Raw genomic sequence first — 20,988 nt, 5'->3', positions numbered from 1 at the left:
CAATGGAGGGCTGTGTTAAAGATATATGCAGTGCTATTTTTCTAGAAAAAGAGGTGCCAGAACTCACAATGAATGCCTTTCTTGTTCCCTTATAATGGCAATGGTGCCCACCTGAGAATTCCAGCGACTTCTGGCTGAAAAAAGCCCTGGTTATATGTTTAAACGGAGTTATATGTTTAACTCTAAAAGGGTGTGGAGGCAGTGTCGTTTAGGGAGAAGGGGTGTGGCTGGGTAAAGTCCAGAGGGCCAGATTGAAAGGTATAGAGGGCCACAAGCAGTCCCCTGGCCTCAAGTTCCCCATCCATTGTCTAAATTGAGGGGAAATACCTCCTTGGGGCAGAGTGTGAATGAGATCCAGGCAAAACTGAGATTAGCTGAAGAATGGAAGCACCTTTTAGTGATGCAGAATTTAGGGTAAATTGTATCATAATACTTTCTCACATCCGAGAGAGTGATCCAATGTAGCCTGTTTATTCTGCTTGCGTTTACTTGTCTTCAAATGTCAAATTCACCTCTCCACATGCAACACTGACAAAAGTTTTTAAGACAACACATTCTTGTCCCTGGACTGTGTATAGTCATGCACTCACAAGTCTTGTGGATACACAAGACAAACTACTAATAATGTTCTTCTTTGTTCCTCCAGGAACATAATTTGTTGTTTATAAAGTGCCTAAAGTGCCTTTTCAGTAGATGGGAGCCACTATTTCATGTATTGTTGGTCAAACCTTTTCCCCTTTTTAATAGTTGTATCCTCTCTTTGATTCCAGCTGCTCTTTCCTATGGAGAAGAAAAGTGACCTGTGGCTTCTCAGCTTCCCACCACAGCCTGCTCTCCATGATACTGTTTCAGTGAGGCTGTTGAAATTGGATGGATAACGTCTTCCAAAGCCAAGCAGCATGGTTCCAACAGAGGGTGGCAAAGCTGGACCAGTCCAAAGTGAGGAGGAAACCCTCACATAGGAAAGAGAATAGTAGGCTGCAGGTTTGCATGGTGCTGTGGTGAGTTTTGTTGTGGCTCACCTGATGTGGCTTCACAACCCAGATGTGGGTCCTGACAACCCACTGTAGGTCCTTCAGCCTGTGGGTTGCAGACATAAGGTGTAGATTAAGCTGCAGAAGGTGGTGCATAAGAGCCTGCCTTGGGCTCATATTGTTATGACCCAGTTTGGGGGTCAGAACTGGATTGTGAACTTTAAAACAACAGCATTGCTGTGTGTGCCAAGGTGATCAGGCCTCAGACACACAATTCAGGATCTCTCTTTGCAAGGAAGAATATAGACAAATAGCCAGACTAAAGTTGAAAAGCTTTATTTCCTGATCAAACATTTACAGACTGGGCATCCTTTCTGGAAAAGAGTAAATAAAGATTCGAGTGAAGGAATCATCCTATCTAAGCAGATTAACCCTAATCCATACACAAGCAAAAATAGAAAAAGACTGAGGCATGAGAAGGTGTTGCAGAGACATTTGCCGCTATGGACAAGGCCAGCCCATCCACGAGGTCAGGTGAGATGACTGCCTCAGGCGGCAGGATCCACAGGCGTAGCAGATCCCAATGTCAATATTTATTCCCCACTTCTTCCTGGTGTACATCTTCACTCACCCCTTCTTCCCTGGCTGGGGGGTGGGGGGCACCATTTGGTGGTTTACCTCAGGTGTCAAAATGTCTAACCCTGGTCCTGTCTATAGAGGTTTGCTGGGTTGCCTTCTCCCAAATGGCACTGAGACAGAGGTTTTACATAGACAAAGATGAGAAGCAACATTCTCTCCAACAGGATCCAGAATCCCATAATGTTGCAAAAGCAGCAAAATCCATTGGCCAAATCCAGGGTTGTCCTAATGTTGTCCTCTCCTCGTTTCATGAGGCCAGTGCAAGCAGCAAAGTCCAGATTTGCTTGCATCACAGTTCCAGCTTGATTCTTCACACCTCTCATTTACCAGCCCCAAGCTCAGTTCTTTGTTCTTAGCCCGTGGAAACAAACAAAAAACCCCTCCAAATGCATACACATATACACATCCTTTCAATTATGCTGTCACTAAACAGAGTTGCTAAGGACATTTTGGCTTGTTATCAAGGTTACTGCTAAGTTTTCAGTCTATCTAGGTCATAGGCACTTAACTTTAACATGAAAGCATAGGGTAAAGTTAAGAGGTTTTAAAAACAGCAAGCAAGTTAGCACCTTTTGGGATGGATGGCTCACAAGTGTGAAGACGGAACGTAAGAAATTGCTTACAGAATAGAAAACACTTCCCAAAATTTCTTTTCAAATTTAACTTCTACTACTTTTCCATCTACTGAAATTACCAAACCCTAAAGGGAGAAGATATCATAGCATTCACTTTGATATACTGTATATGGAGACCATTGCTTAATTTAGTTCTATTTTACCATCGCCTGTCAACAACCAACTTTGCATTCTGCTAATGTGACATGAAGTGAACTACTTTTTCTCAACAATCTTCCTGAAAAGATTTGGGACATGAATTGCAGTGTATCAGTGACCTCTCTCCTCACAGCACACAGAGCACACAGCACACAGGTCATCTGGCTGAAATGGAGAAGAAAAAAATACAACACCTGTCACTGTGAAAAATAAAATTATTGAAAGCATAAGAGAGAGACAGAGGTTGTAATATGTGGTATTTCTTGTCAATATTCCCCGAAAGGAGGTTTAAAAATACTTTAATAAAGAATATTCAGTTGGCAGGTATATCAACATCATCAAAACATGTAATGCTAAGGGGAAGAAAACATAATTTGAAACAGCCTTTAGTAGTTTCCTTTAAAGGTGATCTTTTCTCTTTTCTTAATTCAATATTTATGTGGAAACGAGAGGTGCAGGAAGCTAACGCATGCAATGTTTCTTGGACCCTAAGGTCCCCTTGTAAATGCTCTCACCACTGATCGACTGCCATTGGTAGCACTAGTAATGGCCATGGTTGCCATTTCATCTTCCGAGTAAAGAGGATCTCTCTGTTGCCTGTTTTGGATTTCCTCCCCTCATATGTTGCATGTGTGAAGCCCATCCATGAGGTCAGGCCAAGCCATTTGCCTTGGGCGGCAAATCTGACCGCCGAACCCACTGTTGTGCAACAGGGGGCACAGAAATATCTTAAGGAATGATGTGTGTGCATGTGTATGCCATATATGTGGAAAACACAACCATCTGGTAAGAATGTCTAGTAATTATTTACCTTCTGCATTCTTGAGGATTCCAGTTGTGGCTTCAGTATTTCTCCCCACTGAAACAATCACATGTATTGAGTTTATTCTGAGGCAATCAAAATGAACTCAAAATAAATTAGATCCATAAGTAGCACCTTACTTGTTCTGGGCCCTGTGAAGTTAGGGGGCTCCCCACCCCCCTGGGCCTTGCCATGCTAGACGAGGGTGCCGCCTTCTTAATTCAGAGGGAAGGCTATGCGCGCCAAGCGGCCTGAGCTGATCTGAGCTCAGCAGGAAGCAAGAGGAGATGGGAAGATTTGGTGGTTGGGGTTGAGTTTTTGCCTTGTTCGCTGTTGGTGATTTGGAAAACGGAACGGGGAAGGGTAGTTTCATGCATTAAAAGCTACACTCGATTAAAAAAAAAGAAGTAGCACCTTACTATAAATCATTGTTTAAAAGTCGGTAGGAGGACATGTCATTCTGCCAGGACACTTTGCTACTGATCTTAAGGTGGCCATACTTGAATAATGTTTTTTTCATGCAACACCTGAAATTCTTTGGCATTACAAGTAAAAACCAATTTTTAAACATATTTTTATACGTGAACTGCATACCTTTATTAATGCTTCTAAGGAAATCCCACCATAGCGGATACATCTTCTCCAGCCTTCTGAACTTTTATATACTCCTTTAGCCTTAAATTCTGATGGAGTGAACCATTTTCCATCGGAACCCTTGATACATTTCCCTGAAACACCTATGACAAACAGATAAGTCACATCAATGTAACACACTTATCCCATTTGGCAAATTTCACTGAAGAGAGAAAGAAGTTCTGCCAACAGGAGATTCTTTTCCAATATCTACTTAGGAAAAAAGATATGAACAAAAATTGTGTCATGAACTAGGGCTGTGCACCAGAGTTGGCCCAAACTGGCATATTAGGAGGGACTCTGGCATCAGATGAATTAGATACCAACGAACACAGATCACTACAGGCCAGGTTGGATGGCCCAGAGCAATCGGTGGTTGTCAAGGGGTGGGGCATTAGACAGAAAGGAGAGGTGGACATCATGCAGGAAAATCACAATAAAAGACCCTGACTTACCCTGACTTCTGGGATTAGGAAGGAGCCTGCTACCTGAGCCTGCTTCCTGAGAGAAGCAACTTGCAAAGGAGCAGGATTATGATCCTGCAGCTGCATGGTGCTTTTTGCAAGCAGCTTAAATGCTAGGTGGGGGTCCCAGTGTTGATCCAAGGTGGGTCAACCTGACACCCTCCTCCCAAATCAGAGCTATGGGGCAGATTAGAGGGGCACAGCCCTAGAATGAATGCTGGAAAGGAATTTCAGCATAGGGATTAAGCAGGGCTTCTCCAACATCTCCTTTGCACTTGGATACAGAGAAAAGGCCAAGAGGCTCCTTCTTCTCAAAGCCAGGCATTCTGGGTAACATGGCCAGGCACAACCAAAATACTTTCATCTGCTGTTGGTATCACATTCCTTTAGCAGATGCAATCCCATGTATAATTATATTATTCCAACTCAATGGTTACCTGCTGTGAATCTATTCTTATAGAAAACACCTTTACTTCTTCCACAGCGTACTTTCAGTGTTCGGACCTCAACACTCAAATCTTGTATTTCATTATTCTGCATGCCTTTTCCTAGATGAAATCAAGAAATATGTCAGCTGTCGCAATACCCATGTTTTGGCCTTCCAGAGAATGACAGTGGTCTTAACAGATTATTGATCCTGCTAAGAGGATGGGGTACGAAGTGTGCATTTATGTCAGAGTGGAAACAAAACACTGTGGCTGCCCCAAACCTTTACAGGCACAAACAGCACTGAAAGCAAGATTACATGTGACTGTCCTGATAGTTTTACTAGCACAAATAATCAAGAATGCAGTAGTGAAACAGGATGCTCTGTCCGTCATTTACGGACTTTTACTGAACTCACTTTGTTGCTTCCCAAGGGACGCAGGTTTCCTCATTTCTCCCTGGAGTACTTTGCTGCAACCAGGTACTGCGGCAGAACTATTCTGAGCATGCTGGAGAACTAAAGAGGACACGTGTTAGGAAAACAAGGGCATTGCCACCTTAATGTTAAATTAAATGGCTAAAATGAATTGTAAATTATTTGTAGCTTATGAAAGAGCTGAGTGCCTAAAGTAAAGTTCAGGTGTAAGGTTTGCACAATCTTAACAGTGTGCTTGGTTTGATTTCTTCTAAGGTGGCATCACCAGCTATACTAGTAAAAGGATATTGTACGCCCTTAGAGGACAATGCTTGATCTAGCAAGGTATGTTACCACAAGTGCTATTTTCTGAACTACTGAGAGACCCAGGTAGCAGCTCTTCAGAAGTCTACTTTGGCCCAGGGCCTCTTATTACTGACATCTACTTCAATCCACTCTTGTAATAAGCTACTTATCCATCTCAAGTATAAACTCTTTTCAGGGACATTACTTATCACACACACTAGTTGCTCTGTGACACATAACCTATAAAATAATATTAACAAAAAGCAACCAAAAAGTAAACTACCGTAATCACTGTTAAGTTCATTCACACACTCTCCACACCCTAATGACTGATAATCTTTCACTCTATTCAGCTCATAAAAATATACATACATTGGTTGGTAAAAACTACAGACATTCCTAGACATTAATTCTTAGTATTGACTTTACTGAGTTTTGAATATTCTGGTTCATGTTTAATTATTTTAGTGTACTCATTTTACTTTGCAAACCACCTTGCTATTCTTCACAATAAAAGGCAATCTATTGGAAAAAGTAAACAAAATACATTACTATTATTATTATTATTATTATAATAAAGGGAGATGGGAAAGGTTTCTCTCAATATTTTATTCTGTTGCTCTCAAATATTATCTACACATAGTAAATTCCTGCACTCTGCTAGGATGGTCAAAACAGCCCAAAATTGCAGTTGCTTGCAAAAGTCTAAATCAGACAGGTCAGGAGGTCGTTTTCTGCCTAACCAGCTACTTGAAACTGCTGATGCTAGCTACAGGTCAGAAGGTCGCTTCCTGCCTAGCCAAAAACTGCTGTCAACTAAAAACCACTAGCAAGATGTTTCCTGCTTTACTTCTGCTTTAAGTAATGCAAGAATAAGAAGAGATACGAAGGGAGTGCTTGGCTTAGCAGAAAGACAGGAAGGTTTAGCAAGCAATAAAATGTGTTAAGCAAGCAATATTTGCTAGCCGATTGGGGAAGTCTGGGGGTATAAGAAAGTCTGCTGAAGTGTCTTGCTTTACAGCCAGTGTATTTCTAGGAACTAACCAGCAGGCTGTCTCTGAGTACAGACCTTGACTCTGTGCTCAGATCTCAATAAACTCTTTTTCTCCAAAGAAGATTTTGCTTTCCTGGTACTTTTGTTCCCTCCGAGGTCCAGGGGATGGCGTGGCTAATGGATCCCTAGGTAAATAAGGCTTCATTTCTTTGGGGGCTCGTCCGGGATCAGCCCCCTCCCCAAATACGGACCGGAGGGCCAGGCTCAACCAAGGTGAACAGCTCCAATCGGCGTTCGCATTTCCGGTGCACACCCTGCCAGTTTGTAGGGGGAGATTGCCACACCGTCCTGGAGCGGAGACATCTAGTTGAGGGAGAACAAGAGGACAGAACGGCGCCGAGGGGACAGGTCCGCAGCGGAGAAAGGTAAGCCCGAGGGAAAGGGCTAGGGGCCCGAGGGAAAGGGCCAGAGGCCTGATCAGCCTCACCTGGTAGTTGGCAGTAGAGTGCCCGGCAGTAAGAATGCCACCAGGAAAGGAATTGGTAAAGGTTTGGGAAAGGGAATGGGGCAGAGGGAATTGAGTGTTTTGTTGACATGTTGTGTGTCAGATACTCCAGTGGATGAATTGTTGAATGAGGGCCAAGGCTTAGTGCCCCCTTGGCCGAGCGATTGTAGGGTTGTGCATTTTCTGACAAACTGTAGCATGTGAAGTGTGAGAGAATTTTGAAAACCCAGTTAGGAGGGGAGTATCTGAAAAAAAAAAAAAAAAAAAAAAAAAAAAAAAATAGGGTCTGGAGCAAGCCAATGTATTCCTCTGGAATGTTTTTTTAATAACTGGAAAACAGCCACGAGGAGTGATGATTCACATTGAAAAAACAGAGACTCAAAACTTTATGTGAGGTGGACTTGCCAACCCAGAGAACTGCGTGGCTTTGATTTGCAATTAATCAACCCCCTGTGGCAAATCAACCCCCTGTGGCAAAATATATTAAATGTCCACCCAGACCAGATCCCCTATATCTCTACATGGAAGACCGATGTAAAGAAAAGAATCTACCATGGCTAAAGTCTTGCTGTGACAGCAACACACAGAACAGGATTTGTACAGTGAAGCCTCTGGTGTTAGAAGACCCAGAAGATGAGGAGGGGGAGTGATTAAGCCACCACCTTACACTCCACCAACAGCCCCTCCAAACCCCCCCCCCCCCAGGCCAAGATCAAGAAGCACAGGGAGGTGCTGGTGTAGGGGGAGGAGGACCTGCGAAGGAGGATAGTGAGACGGAAGAAGAGGAAGATGAGGAAGATAACGAAGAGTTTAGGAAGACACTAGATGATATGAATCAAGGAAAGAAAATGTGGACAGAAAGACAGAAAAAGAGACTAAAGGAGTTTGTAAAGCCATTTGAGGAAGAAGTTGGATGTAAGCCCCTTGTTAGTTGAGGCAGCAGAATGCTGCACCCCTGAAAAGAGGAAGAGATGGCAACGTAAGTGGGGACAGGCGGCGAAGAGAGTTATGTCTCACAGATAGTATGAGAAAACCAGGAAGGATCAGGCAACTGGAGAAATGCCCCTTCAGAGGGTTTATGATCCACCAGCCCCTGTCCCAGCTGAACAAGCGAAGGCACCACAGACCTACACGGTCCAGCATATACCCTTTTCAAGTGCAGATGTTTGTAATTGGAGAAATCAGAACCCCTCTTTTGAGGAGAATCCAGCAAAGATCGTAAAATTGTTTGAAGGGATTTTTTTTTTTTAAACCTATAATCCCACTTATGATGATGAACAATATCTCCTGGACTCACTACTAATTACAGAAGCATTGCTTGGCCCCTGCATGAGTCAACTAGGGAATAGAGAAGGATCCTTTTATATGGGGCAGGGAACAGCAGCAGGCTTTTCAGGATCTCAAAGTGACAACAAGCCCCAGTGCTTGGCATCCAAACCCCAAGAAGCCTTTTACGCTGTTCATAGATGAAGACCAGGGGGTAGCCAAGGGAGTCTTATGCCAGAAACTGAAAAATTGGCAGCAACCCGTCGCATACTTGTCAGAGAAGCTAACCCCAACAGAACAGAGATTGCCCCCCCCCTGTATGAAAGCGATTGTGGCAGTGGCCACCCTACTCACGAAGGCAGATAAAATTCACGTTTGGACAGGACACCACCTGTGTGACTCCACATGCAGTCCCAGCCTTACTTGACATGAAAGGCACCTATTTCCTATCACAAGCGAAAATGAGGAAGTGCCAGATGCTGTTATTACATTCACGCCTGAAGTTTCAGGTTACCACAGCCCTTAACCTAGCTACCTTATTACAGGTAGGAGAAGGTGAACAAGGGAGCTGCCCACTCAGTCTTACCTGTGCCTGTAACAAAACCCACAAACCAAGTGGTTAATATAATTGGGGCCACAGGTAAATCACAAAAGGCCCCGTTTTTTTGCAGTCTGTTACCTGCTGCCTAGGTGGCCAAGTAGTCCAGCACAATTTTTTTTGTATATACCAGAGTGTCCCATTCCTTTATTGGGCCAAGACTTGTTAACAAAATTACAAGCCCAGATTTCCTTCCAACCAATGGGGGAAGTAATGATGACAACTGGACCAGCAGGAGAGTTTTCTTTAGAAATGCCCCTGAGAGACCATTGGTGCTTGATGATGGTAAAAGAAGAGGAGGGAATCCTCCCTGTTAGCCTGCCTCATGATATTGACCCTGGACTATGGGCGAAAGATAAAAACCAATACCCCATCCCACGACAGGCAGCTGAAGGAGTGTGGGTGCATTTGAAGCGATTGCTTCAACATGGAATCTTGAAACAATGCCAATCACAGTGAAACACCCCACTGTTGCCAGTGAAGAAGGAAGATGGTGGGTACCGCATATAGGCCCCAAAGTTCTGGAAAAGAGGAAAGGATGAACAGGACTTTGAAAAAAAAAAAACCATTGACCCAAGAAACAGGGTCTAATTGGGTGTCCATGTTGCCCTTGGCTTTGCTTAGAGTCTGTAGCCTCCCATTGAAACGTATTCACTTGTCACCCTTTTGAAGTGATGTTTGGGAGACCGGTTCCTTATGTGTGCATGCTTTCACCTATCCCTGCTCAAGATGTGGAATTGAACAATTATGTACAGTCTCTCTCTCTCGAGATTTTCTCTCTCAACCCAGGCCCGAACTTCTTGCATGACCAGTTTGAGCCAGGTGACGAGGTGTGGATGAGACTGGTCCCAGGCACCACTGCCGCCGTGCTGGAAGGGCCCATCTGCTCTCCACACCCACAGCTGTGAAGGTCGCTGGCACCACCCCTTGGGTCCACCACATAAGAAAGCTGCTTCAGATTGGACTGTGTCTCAGCATCCTGAAGATCCCCTCCAGTGACGACCGCCTTGCTGATATCTCTACGCACGGTGAAGAATTGGATGGGAGGGGCGCCCGCAGGCAGCGCCCCCAACGTAGACATTTGTTCTCCAGCCAATTTAGAGGCACCACCAGGACTTTTGATATTGGTACCAGAACTCACTCCAGACGATGTGGAACCACGTTACACCCTTGATGAACAGCAGTGGACCAGCCAAGAAGGAGCAACGCTCCAGGAAGGACCGGACAGCCGTGTTTTTGTGCCCCAACATCTGGCCAGCACAATTGTAAAGAATTACCACGAGTCCACCCATTTGGGAGGCCCAGCTGCTAAGGCGCACCTTGGGAGAATATTCTACCTCAACTAACTGCTGCTATAACTAACTGCTGCTATATCCCAAAATGTGCCCTGTGCGCCAACCAAGAGACTGAGAACTATCACCCTTTGAACTTCTATATGGCAGGCCAACCCCTTTCGTCCGAGGCATCCCCGCCGGTTTGGGCAGATGGGAGATCACATCACCCAAGAACAAGTGCAATCCCTGTGTTTGTTGTGTGTGTTTGCTTTCTTTCCAGGTATTCCCTCAAGCGTACACCTGCAGTCCCGTGGCAGTCTCGCTGAGCCGGTTCACCAGTCCCTCTGAGTGACAGCGTCTGGCGACCCCCTCATCCCTAACTGCAGTGAAAGTAGTCGAGGTGATCCCCTGGGTACATCACACGCATCTGAAGAAGGGTGTCTGGACTTGCAAAAGAAATCCCGCTGACCCTCTGAAGTTGATCATCACCTTGTGTCTGACGCTACCAGGAAAAAGCGTTAGGCCACGGGCAACGAGATCCTGCGACTAATCATCACAAGGACAGTTACAAAGACTTTCTCTTTTCTCTCTTATTTTCTTTATTGACTTGCTCTATGTCTTATTGCCCTGACCCTACCGAACCATACCAACCCTATTGGCCTGCTGGCCTCTGCTACGACTGGTTCGTCTTGCCGGTGGTAAGAGATGGCGTGCTCCTTGGCTATTGGAAACTGGGGTTTGATGAGATTACCGTATTGAGACACCCCACTGCCCCGTTGTGGCTCCTCTCCCACACCACTGACCAGCATGCGTGGATAGTGCTCTTACGGGAAGCTGTAGAGACGATCGAAATCTATCTAGTTCTGTACCGCTCTTGCTGTTGTGGGAGGGTAGTCAACTGTTATCTGGAAGGTAGAGCACTGTACCAACCTCATTTGATAGACCAGGTCCTACTCTTAACCCAGGTGATAGATGGGAGCCTGAGCCAGGTGTGCATTGAAATTACTAAACAAGTGCCAGTAAGAATTGCCACCCCAGGATTTCAGCTTCCATATGCTCTGGTCACTAGGGAGGCAGCACGAGAGTTCAATCCACCCAACAGGGCTAATAGAAAAATTGACCCACATAGTGGGAGCATCAGCTCACCGGTGGGCTCTCATCCTTGAGGCTCAACAGGTAGTCGGGCACAAATATCAGTGGGCTCTTCAACAATGAGCACACCCCCTGAATATTGGTGGGAGGAACCATGGAGATATTGGGTTTGGTGGGTAGGAGTGATATGTACCGCCCTTGTCATATGGATGCTCTCGTATTTCTGTTGGCATGAACGGTATCGTATTTGTGAGGAGAATAGGCCCAATAATGCTTCTATTGCTTTTCTGCTTCTGTATACCCTGCTTAATGCAATGCCTGCAACATATGATGAAAAAGATGATGTCTCGCATGATGGGACCTCGCGTGATTGCTGTAATGAGAGAATATAGACCCCTACCCCAGAACGAATCTAAGTAATAGATTGTTCAAAAGAAGAGGACGGAGTAAAGGGAGATGGGAAAGGTTTCTCTCAATATTTTATTCTGTTGCTCTCAAATATTATCTACACATAGTAAATTCCTGCACTCTGCTAGGATGGTCAAAACAGCCCAAAATTGCAGTTGCTTGCAAAAGTCTAAATCAGACAGGTCAGGAGGTCGTTTTCTGCCTAACCAGCTACTTGAAACTGCTGATGCTAGCTACAGGTCAGAAGGTCGCTTCCTGCCTAGCCAAAAACTGCTGTCAACTAAAAACCACTAGCAAGATGTTTCCTGCTTTACTTCTGCTTTAAGTAATGCAAGAATAAGAAGAGATACGAAGGGAGTGCTTGGCTTAGCAGAAAGACAGGAAGGTTTAGCAAGCAATAAAATGTGTTAAGCAAGCAATATTTGCTAGCCGATTGGGGAAGTCTGGGGGTATAAGAAAGTCTGCTGAAGTGTCTTGCTTTACAGCCAGTGTATTTCTAGGAACTAACCAGCAGGCTGTCTCTGAGTACAGACCTTGACTCTGTGCTCAGATCTCAATAAACTCTTTTTCTCCAAAGAAGATTTTGCTTTCCTGGTACTTTTGTTCCCTCCGAGGTCCAGGGGATGGCGTGGCTAATGGATCCCTAGGTAAATAAGGCTTCAATAATATCCTAGGAGACAGGCAGAGGGCTGAGGCAAAGTTAATGCATGGCTTCTACGGGATTTTGTGGCCCAAAGACAGACTGTACCATTTCTCAGTAAATGCTGATGACTTTTCTATCTTTAAGGCTTATTTGATTGGTTTAGCACAGCCAACAAGATAACTTACCATTTTCTAGGCTTTCGTATAATGGCTGTAAATTTTGATATGCTTCCAGGTTCTCCTTGCAGAAGATCTCCTCTATTGCTAACACATTGGTCTGAATGCTCTCAAGGACATCGTATACCACTTTAGAAATATCATTTGGTTTTGCAGTTACCTTATCATACCAATTCTAGAAAGAAACAATACAGACTTTTTAAACATATTTAGAGCGAAAATGCAAAGTAGCTTTCCTATTTCCCACCAGATTTAACAGCAGATTACTTGGATGGTTATCCCAGCACAATCAAAGGAAGCAAAAATTGTCAAGGCAGTTTTAACTTCCTTTGCCAGATTCAAATACCCTGCACACTTAGCATCCCTCAGACCAGCTAATGTCCTTTCCTATGCTTTTTATCAATGCCAGAGAAAGCCTCAAGGCATTTGGCCACTTGTTCTTGAGAAACAAGCCACAATCTGCTGCTGTTATGGGGTTTGTCTTCTTTGTTTTTTCCTGTGGCTCACATCCCCCACTAACTAGTTAGGATGTAGCTGTCTTATTACAAAAGAATTTCAGAAATAGACTGGAAAGAGAAGTTGCTGAATTACAACTTATTACCAAACTTAAAACCATGGAGAGATCTGGTCTGAATAGAGACACTGGATTCTTATCTCATTATACATGATAAAGCTATTTTCAGCCATCTCACGGCTTGTTTTTTCCTGTAAGACCAATTGCAGTCGTTAACAGCCCTCAACAGGTTTACCACACCTATCAGCCAATCACTCATTCTCACCACCCTTCTGAGTAATACCCCTCCCCACCCTCTCACTATATATAAGGGTCTGGTGACTTCTGTTTCAGTGTATCTGAAGAAGTGTGCATGCACACGAAAGCTCATACCAGTAACAAACTTAGTTGGTCTCTGTGAGAAGGAGTAAGCAATTGTGCCTCAAACCTCAACCCCGGTGGAAAATTTCAGAAGGCCAGAGTTAGCTAAACCACGAGAAGCTTCCTGTCAGCTAAACCACGAGAAGCTTCCTGTCAGTTGAACCACTAGAAGCTTAAGAATGTCTAGCTCCCATATTAGGTAAAAACCCAATAATGAGTGTAGATTGGTCTATGTATTAGAATTGTGTTAAATTGCAATAGGTAGATTGTAAGCCAAGCCTTTAAGGAGGGGCGGCAGCAATAGGAACAAAAGTCACGACCCGAAGCTTGCTCAGGGCTCTTCGTACTCTTGAGTGCGGGGGCCCGCCTTTGCAAACGCGTTACAAATAAAAGGGTTATCCTTATATCCAGGTTTCCTTGTCTTGTTTGGTGACCACGTTCAATATACCACAGTCTCTAAGGTGCTAATGGAAGGGAAAAAAATATTTTGTTTCGACTACAGCAGACCAACACGTCTACCTACCCGTAACTAACTTGTACGGTTTCTCTTTCCGTGCAATGTTTTTTGTTGCTATTAGAACATTTTTATACCAATTGCTCCTAAACAAACTCAGGAGTGATGAATGGAGGCTACTCTCAGAATCCTGTGGGGAAGGTTAGGCTGGGAGAGCGCAAATGGCCTATGTTCACCTAGTGAACTTCATCATAGAATCATAAAATTGGAAGGGATCCTGAGGATCATCAATGACATGGCTACTTAAAGAAGAATTTCGAGCACGAAGAACTGTATAGCATATAAACAGAAAGAAACTGTATAGCATATTTCATAGATCACCTTAATACAGAAATTGAGGTGGAGAAACTACCTTTTCTCAGAAGATATTTTCGGAATATGGCAATCTTCTTGAAAGCATCTGGGAAATGAACTGCAGCATATCTGTGAATCTTCTTTCTTTCTTACAATACATACATCATCATGTTCAGACTGAAGAGGAAAAAACAGTCACTGTAAAAAATCAATTTATCAAAATGTGTGTGTGTGAGTTTTAATATGTGGTGTTTCTTGTACACCACCTTGTGAGGGCAAAAGCCCTGAAATGTGGTTTAAAAGGATATTCAGCCGGCAGACACATCATCAGTATCAAAATAAACAATGGTGTGGAAAAGAATATTTTTTTGAAATCAGATTTTGTTATTTTTAATGCAACAAATATCCTCTGGTAGTATTCTTTAAATATATTCAGTTTATTACATGATATATACTCAGCATCTTCCTATTTTCTCAGTTTCGTACATATGAGACAACCTGAAGAGCAGGAAGCTAACACGGGTAACATTTATTGGACCCTAAAATAAGCAGAGAGAATGTTTAGATAAGGTTCCCTTGTAAAATGACTCACTATTGATTAGACTACACTGGTAACACTAATAAATGGCCATGACTGACTTTTCAGGTTCTGCCCCTGTTTTATTTATTTTTTATTCTGCAGCTGTGTGCAAAGGATCGCCCCGCCACTACCACAGCCGCGAGTGGAGGGTCAAGGGATTCTGGCAATGGGATGAGACAACCCACCTGCCAATAATGTTTTGACATAATGGCGCCATGTGGATTGTCCCATCTACCTGCCAAAGTTTGCCCGTATGGAGAGGCCAGATAAAAATGGCCAGAAAGGTACCCCATTACAGTTGTACCTTGGTTCTCGAAAGCCTTGTGACTCGAACGTTTTGGCTCCTGAATGCTGCAAACCTGGAAGTGAGTGTTCCAGTTTGAGAACACTTTTTGGAAGCCAAACGTCCGACATGGTTTCCGTTGCTTCCGATTGAGTGCAGGGAGCTCCTATAACCAATCGGAAGCCGCGCCTTGGTTTTCAAATGTTTTTTGAAAGTCGAACGGACTTCCAGAACAGATTCCATTTGAAAACCAAGGGTACGACTGTACTTAACTTAAAGCATAGCTTACTTCTTTGGCAATGTGAGCAGTTGTAGTGGAAATTTCAAAGAAACTGTGAGCAGGATCCCTGCCTTTGACTAAGATTGCACTCTCGTGTCATGTTTCAATACTGTAAGAGTTTTGTAAAAAAAATAATAATTGGCTAAGGGATTGAGCCATTGTTGTCATCATTGGCACTAGATTTTGTCCTTCATGTGTGCCACCATCATTTTGTGGGGCAAGCAAGCTGGACAAAGAGCCTCCCACCACAATGCCTATTGAAATGCAAATCTCACTCACATATGAAGCTTCCTCTCTCTCATTTTTGTTTTTCTTTGTTATATATTATGTTTTGTATTGCCTTATGTAGATGTAAACTGTGGTACAACCATTTTGGGTGAGGGGAAGTTAGGAAATATCTAAATACATAAGTGAATAAATAAACTGTGCATATGCTAGTTTAAATCAAGTAAAACTGTTAAGGAAATGTTTACCATCGTTGTCCTGTTGCAATTTTGTGGTGGCTCAGGTAACAGTCCCCTCTGAAATAAACATCACATTTATTAGGTTTACTCTGAGGCATAATCAGCATCCCAAAACACCACCTGAATTTAGGAAGTGAACTCATAAGAAATTAGACACCTTATTACAGATATATGTTTAAAATAGAGTAGGAGAATATTTCGTTCCGCTGGGACATTCTGCTCCTAACCTTAAAGTTGCCATGCATGAACAATGATATGTAAAAGTTGGTTCTGATGTGAAGCTGCTGAATTACATTCATTTGGGCCTGAAGAGAAACAGTGGTTTCTTAGCCCACTGCAGATGTTAATTGACTCAGTACAGTGGTACCTCAGGTTAAGTACTTAATTTGATCTGGAGGTCCATTCTTTACCTGAAACTGTTCTTAACCTGAAGCACCACTTCAGCTAATGGGGCCTCCTGCTGCTGCTGCGCCGCCGGAGCACGATTTCTGTTCTCATCCTGAAGCAAAGTTCTTAAAACCGAGGTACTATTTCTGGGTTAGCGGAGTCTGTAAACTGAAGCGTATGTAACTTGAAGCGTAACCCAAGGTACCACTCTATTACTAAGGGCTCATCCACACTTATTTGTCCCACCGCTTTCCCCAGGGAAAACCTGCTGCTTGGGGTTGAATTGGAACAAGTGGCAATTCATTTTCCTCTGACCTCACTGTCAGGTACAAGGAAAGTACCTTGAACGCCTCCCGTCAGCAAGGGTGGGGTTGGGATAACAGATAGTCAGGGAAAGTACACTTTGTGGTTTTTGATGAAGCACCTGAGCTCCGTCTGTTCCTCTTGCTCTCTCTTTTTTCTCCTCCCTCTTTATTGCGTAAGGATGTTATGAAGGTAACTCCAGTTATATAGTGTAGAATTTGAAGCTATCATTATAAATCTATCTATTTATCTCCCACCTTTTCCCCTAGGGGACTCAAGGCAGCTTAAAAATTAATACTCATTTTAAGAATAAAATATGTGGATTTTTATCTGTAAAGCCTTAATGGTATCTTCTGAAATTCCTTTGGAGTTGCAAGTAAGAAAATGAGGCATTAAAATTACGGCTGTTACAAGTGAACTACATACCTTTATTAATGTGTCTAATGAAGTCTTCCCACATTGGATGCTTCTCCTCCACCATTTCCAGTGTTTACGTCCTCCTTCAATCTCAAATTGTGATGGTGTGAACCACTTTCCATCGGGACCCTCAATACTTTTTCTTGAAACTCCTTTGACAAACAGAACAGTCTCATTAATGTTATGCACCTATACCAGGCATAGGCAACCTCAGCCTGCCAGATATTTTAGGACTACAACTCCCATGATCCCTAGTGAACAGGACTGGTGGTCAGGGATGGTGGGAAATGTAGTCCCAAAACATCTGGGGGCCCGAGGTTGCCTATGCCTGACCTATCCCATTCAGCAGACTTCACTGAATAGAGAAAGAAGCCAAGATGGTGGTGTGGAAGTCGGAAAGAAACTTCAGGCTGATGACGGCTAATGCCAAACTTCAGGGCCCCTCAGAATGAACCAGCCCATCACCTCAGCTAGACTCCCTGCCACCTGCTTTCCTCCCTGTCTCCCTTCCTCCTGTACACAGTCACAATAAACTGTTTCTTTATTTTTTGAAAAAATGGGATCAATCGCCAATTACTTTTCATTCAGATTTATGGGTTGTGATAAGTGCCATGTATAAATGTAGATTAATGCATTAATGATAAAGAGAATCAACATGGCACTGTTCTGTTACAAAAACAAAACATTTAAAGCTAAATAAAATCATTTAAGCATGCATCAATAAATAGGGAAAGATTTCAAAAGCATTGATTGCACCATTGTGGTACTGATGGAATTATTTTAGGCTTGCCCAGGTTCACAGGATACAGTGGAATATAATTGAAGAGCTTTATAGGATATTAGTATTCGAAGTATTCCCAGAAAATGAAAGATACTCACAGACCACCCACATTGATGCCTCCTCCTCCCAACACCACACATTTATGCAAACACCATTTTTTAAATGTGCTATTGGTATCACATCCCTTAAACAGATGTAATTATACATTTACTCTTCCAAATGATTACCTGTTGCAAATATATCTGTATGTAAAATGCCTTGTGCTGTTCCACAGGTTACGGGCAGTGTCGTGCCCTGGAAATCCAGACTTTGCTCTTGCGTCCCTTTTCCAAGATGAAATGAAGAAACAGATGTCAAAGGTTACAGTTCCCATATTTTGGGCTGCCAACAAATGACAGCAGTCTGGTTTTATTTTGTAAACCACATTATTATATTTCAAAATAAACACCAGCCTATCAATAATTTTAAATACATAAATTAATGCACAAGAATGTCATTCGTGGTGGCAGGCAGAGGACTGAAACAGTGAATGCATGGCTGTGGAAAGACTTGAACAAGGCTTTGTGGCTCAAACACTGACTATACCATTCCTCAAATCCAAATGAATTTGTTTCTTTTTGGCTATATATCTTTAAGGCTCAACTGGTAGGTTTAGTCCCTAATACAAGATGATTTACCATTTTCTAGGCTTTCATCTAGTGGCCGTAAGTCTTGATATGCTGCCAGGTTACTGCTGCAGAAGATCTCCTCTATTGCTGAAACATTGCCCTGAATGTTCTCAAGGACATCGTATACCACTTGTTGAATATCATTTGGATTTGCAGTTACCCAATCATGCCAATTCTAGAAAGAAACAATACAGGGTTTTTAAATCTTTGTCTTCAAAACATCTTTTAGACTGAAAATACAGAGTAACTTTCCCATTTCCCACCAGATCTAACAGCAGATTATTTGGATAATCATCCCAGCACAATCAAAGGAAGCAGAAATTGTCATTTATCCTCCTTTGCCAAGTTCAAATACCTTGCGCAGCTTACATGTCTCTGAACACTAACATCCTATCCTATGCCTACTACCAATGGCAGAGGAAGGCTCAAGGCCACTTTTTCAGAAACAAGCCACAAACTGGATGGAATCGTAGAATCAGCACCAAGGGCCTTCTGGCAGTTCCCTCACTGCAAGAAATGAGGTTACAGGGAACCAGGCAGAGGGCCTTCTTGGTAGCGGTGCCTGCCCTGTGCCTGCCCTCCCATCAGATATCAAGGAAATAAACAACTATCCAACTTTTAGAAGACATCTGAAGGCAGCCCTGTTTTGGGAAGTTTTTCTATATTGTGCTGTATTGCGTTTTGGGGAGTGGCTGGGGAAACCTAGCCAGATAGGTGGGGTATAAATAATATATTATTATTATTATTATCGTAGAATTGCACAATTGGAAAGGGCCCTGAGAATGATTGAGTCCAACCCTCTGCAATGGATGAATATGCAGCTGTCCTGTGCAGGGATCAAACCTGCAGTCTTGGTGTTATCAGCACCATGTTCTAACCAATTTAGCTATCCAGGCTGCTGCTATTTCATTTCATTTCACTTTTAATTTGTATACCATCTTTCTATATTGCTATACACAAGACAGTTTACTATATGAAGAAACAACAAAATATACAAGGGCACACATAATAATCCGGTGCAAAACAAAGAAGTCATAATAAAAATGTGACTTAAAATAAATATCTTATATCAAATAAAGGAATATGAGATAATCATTTAGAATAAAGCATGACACTCCCAAAGTATCAACAAATAATAATTAAACAGAAATTCACTCTCAACAATAGCAATAAATATTACTAAATTATAATCAATTAAAAACAGCAAATTTACAATGCATTAAAAAGTATGTTAAAAAATTGAATTGAGCAACAAAGTAGGAATTTAACCAGAAAATAATTGCATCAGATACAATAGTCACCTGAAAATCTTCTTCAGAGATTATATTCTTGTCTCGCAGGCCACAGAGAAAAGGAAACGGGTCTCTAATTGCAAGAGAAATCTCCATTTTATGGGCTCTGAACCACTCCAAAATTTCAGCTGAAGTACCTGGAGCAGACATACTACAAACAACACAAAACTATGTTTTAAAGACCTTGGAAATCATGTGGTTTTTAAACAAGCAAGATTAAGCATCATCTAGCGTTTATCTAGAATGATTCCGTTTCCAAAAATGAAAAACCCTATCAGGGAATCCTTAGGTTTAGATCAGGCTGTGGAATTAATTGTGTTGCGATTTCCTCTTTCCAATTTGATGCAGCTTTAGGTGTTCCTTGCGACTAACACCAACCCGGTTAATTTACCCTGGTCTTCTTCTGCATTTAATCTGAGTCCCCAGCTGTGGCAGAAGTGGGCTCCCTCCGGAGTCTGTCGCTCTTTTGCGAGAGGGAGTCTAGCGCAGACGGGAAGCGCGTTCCCCCCGGAGCGCCTTTTCCTTGCGGAGGAGATCGACCTGTCCCTTGACTTACCTTTCTGCTTTGACTGAGCGGAGATGGGGCTGTGAGGAAGGGGCTGAAGAAAGCAGCAGGAGGACTCCCCCGTCCAGAAGAGCGAGAGAAAACGAAAGGAAACTCAACGTCTTCCAGTCGAGGGCTGGCGCTGCCTGCTCTGAGCTGCGCTTGGGGAGAAGTGAGGAACTCTGCCCGTTTCATGGAAAGGAAATCATCACGGACACAAAAATCAGAAGAGAAAACCGAAACTGGAGGAACGCTTGATGATAAACCATGAGTTTCCCCCCTGCCCCGTGAGTCAAAAACTTTTAACTTACGTTAAAAAAAATATGACTCTTGTCAGTCTCTGACTTGAGAGGCCCCTCCCGTTCTCCATCACAGATCATGACCACAGCCTGCAGGTAAGGACTTGTGTGGGATCCAGTCCAGGGATTTTTGACTAGTTCCTTCAGTGCCTCTGAATGACCGTGGGTGATCTCTATGGTATGAACTTAAAGCGATGGTTGAGCAGAGCCTTTATTTATTTATTGATTGATGGACGGATGGTTGGATGGATGGAATTTATATACCACCCTTTACCCAGAGGTCTCAGGGCAGTTCACAGAAAAGATCAACATAAAAACCACAGCATCTTGAATCAAAATAAAAACAACAACCTAATAACACCCTCCAAGAAAGAGCCACATTCTAAAAGAGTAAGGTAAAGGGGCCCCTGACAGTTAAGTCCAGTCGCGGATGACTCTGGGGTTGTGGCGCTCATCTCGCTTTACAGGCCGAGGGAGCCGGCGTTTGTCCGCTTCCGCAGACAGTTTTTCCGGGTCATGTGGCCAGTATGACTAAGCCACTCCTGGCGAAGCCAGCGCAGTGCATGGAAACGTCATTTACCTTCCCACCGGAGCGGTACCTATTTATCTACTTGCAGTGT

At 43.2% G+C, this 20,988-nt stretch overlaps 1 protein-coding gene across 3 annotated transcripts; it reads right to left on the bottom strand.

Moving 5' to 3' along the window:
• Positions 1-1,294: 1,294 nt before the first annotated feature.
• Positions 1,295-20,404, bottom strand: LOC310678878 (nuclear body protein SP140-like protein). 3 transcript variants are annotated; one of them, XM_083443403.1, is made up of 13 exons: positions 20,082-20,404; positions 19,535-19,676; positions 18,243-18,408; positions 17,793-17,888; positions 16,794-16,936; positions 15,687-15,734; positions 14,064-14,247; positions 12,398-12,624; positions 5,130-5,228; positions 4,723-4,833; positions 3,783-3,925; positions 3,198-3,245; positions 1,295-2,551 (listed from the first exon to the last, which is right to left on the bottom strand). In XM_083443403.1, exons 2-7 carry the CDS (start codon positions 19,673-19,675, stop codon positions 14,125-14,127), a joined length of 717 nt encoding a protein of 238 aa, XP_083299529.1. In that variant the 5' UTR covers position 19,676; positions 20,082-20,404; the 3' UTR covers positions 1,295-2,551; positions 3,198-3,245; positions 3,783-3,925; positions 4,723-4,833; positions 5,130-5,228; positions 12,398-12,624; positions 14,064-14,124. The 3 variants fall into 3 exon arrangements, with proteins under 3 accessions (XP_083299529.1, XP_083299530.1, XP_083299531.1); XM_083443404.1 differs by lacking the exons at positions 14,064-14,247; positions 15,687-15,734; positions 16,794-16,936; ... (2 more) ...; positions 19,535-19,676; positions 20,082-20,404 and having other exon boundaries at positions 1,425-2,405; positions 2,448-2,551; positions 12,398-12,881; XM_083443405.1 differs by lacking the exons at positions 14,064-14,247; positions 15,687-15,734; positions 16,794-16,936; ... (2 more) ...; positions 19,535-19,676; positions 20,082-20,404 and having other exon boundaries at positions 1,425-2,586; positions 12,398-12,885.
• Positions 20,405-20,988: the final 584 nt, after the last annotated feature.

This window comes from Podarcis tiliguerta (assembly GCF_965153285.1).
Source record: "Podarcis tiliguerta genome assembly, chromosome: 5".
In the NCBI taxonomy this organism is placed as follows: Eukaryota; Metazoa; Chordata; class Lepidosauria; order Squamata; family Lacertidae; genus Podarcis; species Podarcis tiliguerta.
The sequence above is the reverse complement of the archived record's forward strand: the minus strand, read 5'-3'. Positions and strand labels throughout refer to the sequence as shown.

Bases quoted from the DNA above. Each gene is read 5' to 3' on its own strand.
- LOC310678878 (XM_083443403.1), bottom strand. From the start codon at position 19,675: ATGTCTGCTCCAGGTACTTCAGCTGAAATTTTGGAGTGGTTCAGAGCC. The intron at 18,409-19,534 runs GTGACTATTGTA...GTTTCTTTCTAG, and splicing joins TCTCTGAAGAAGATTTTCAG to AATTGGCATGATTGGGTAAC. The intron at 16,937-17,792 runs GTAATCATTTGG...TGTTTGTCAAAG, and splicing joins TACAGATATATTTGCAACAG to GAGTTTCAAGAAAAAGTATT.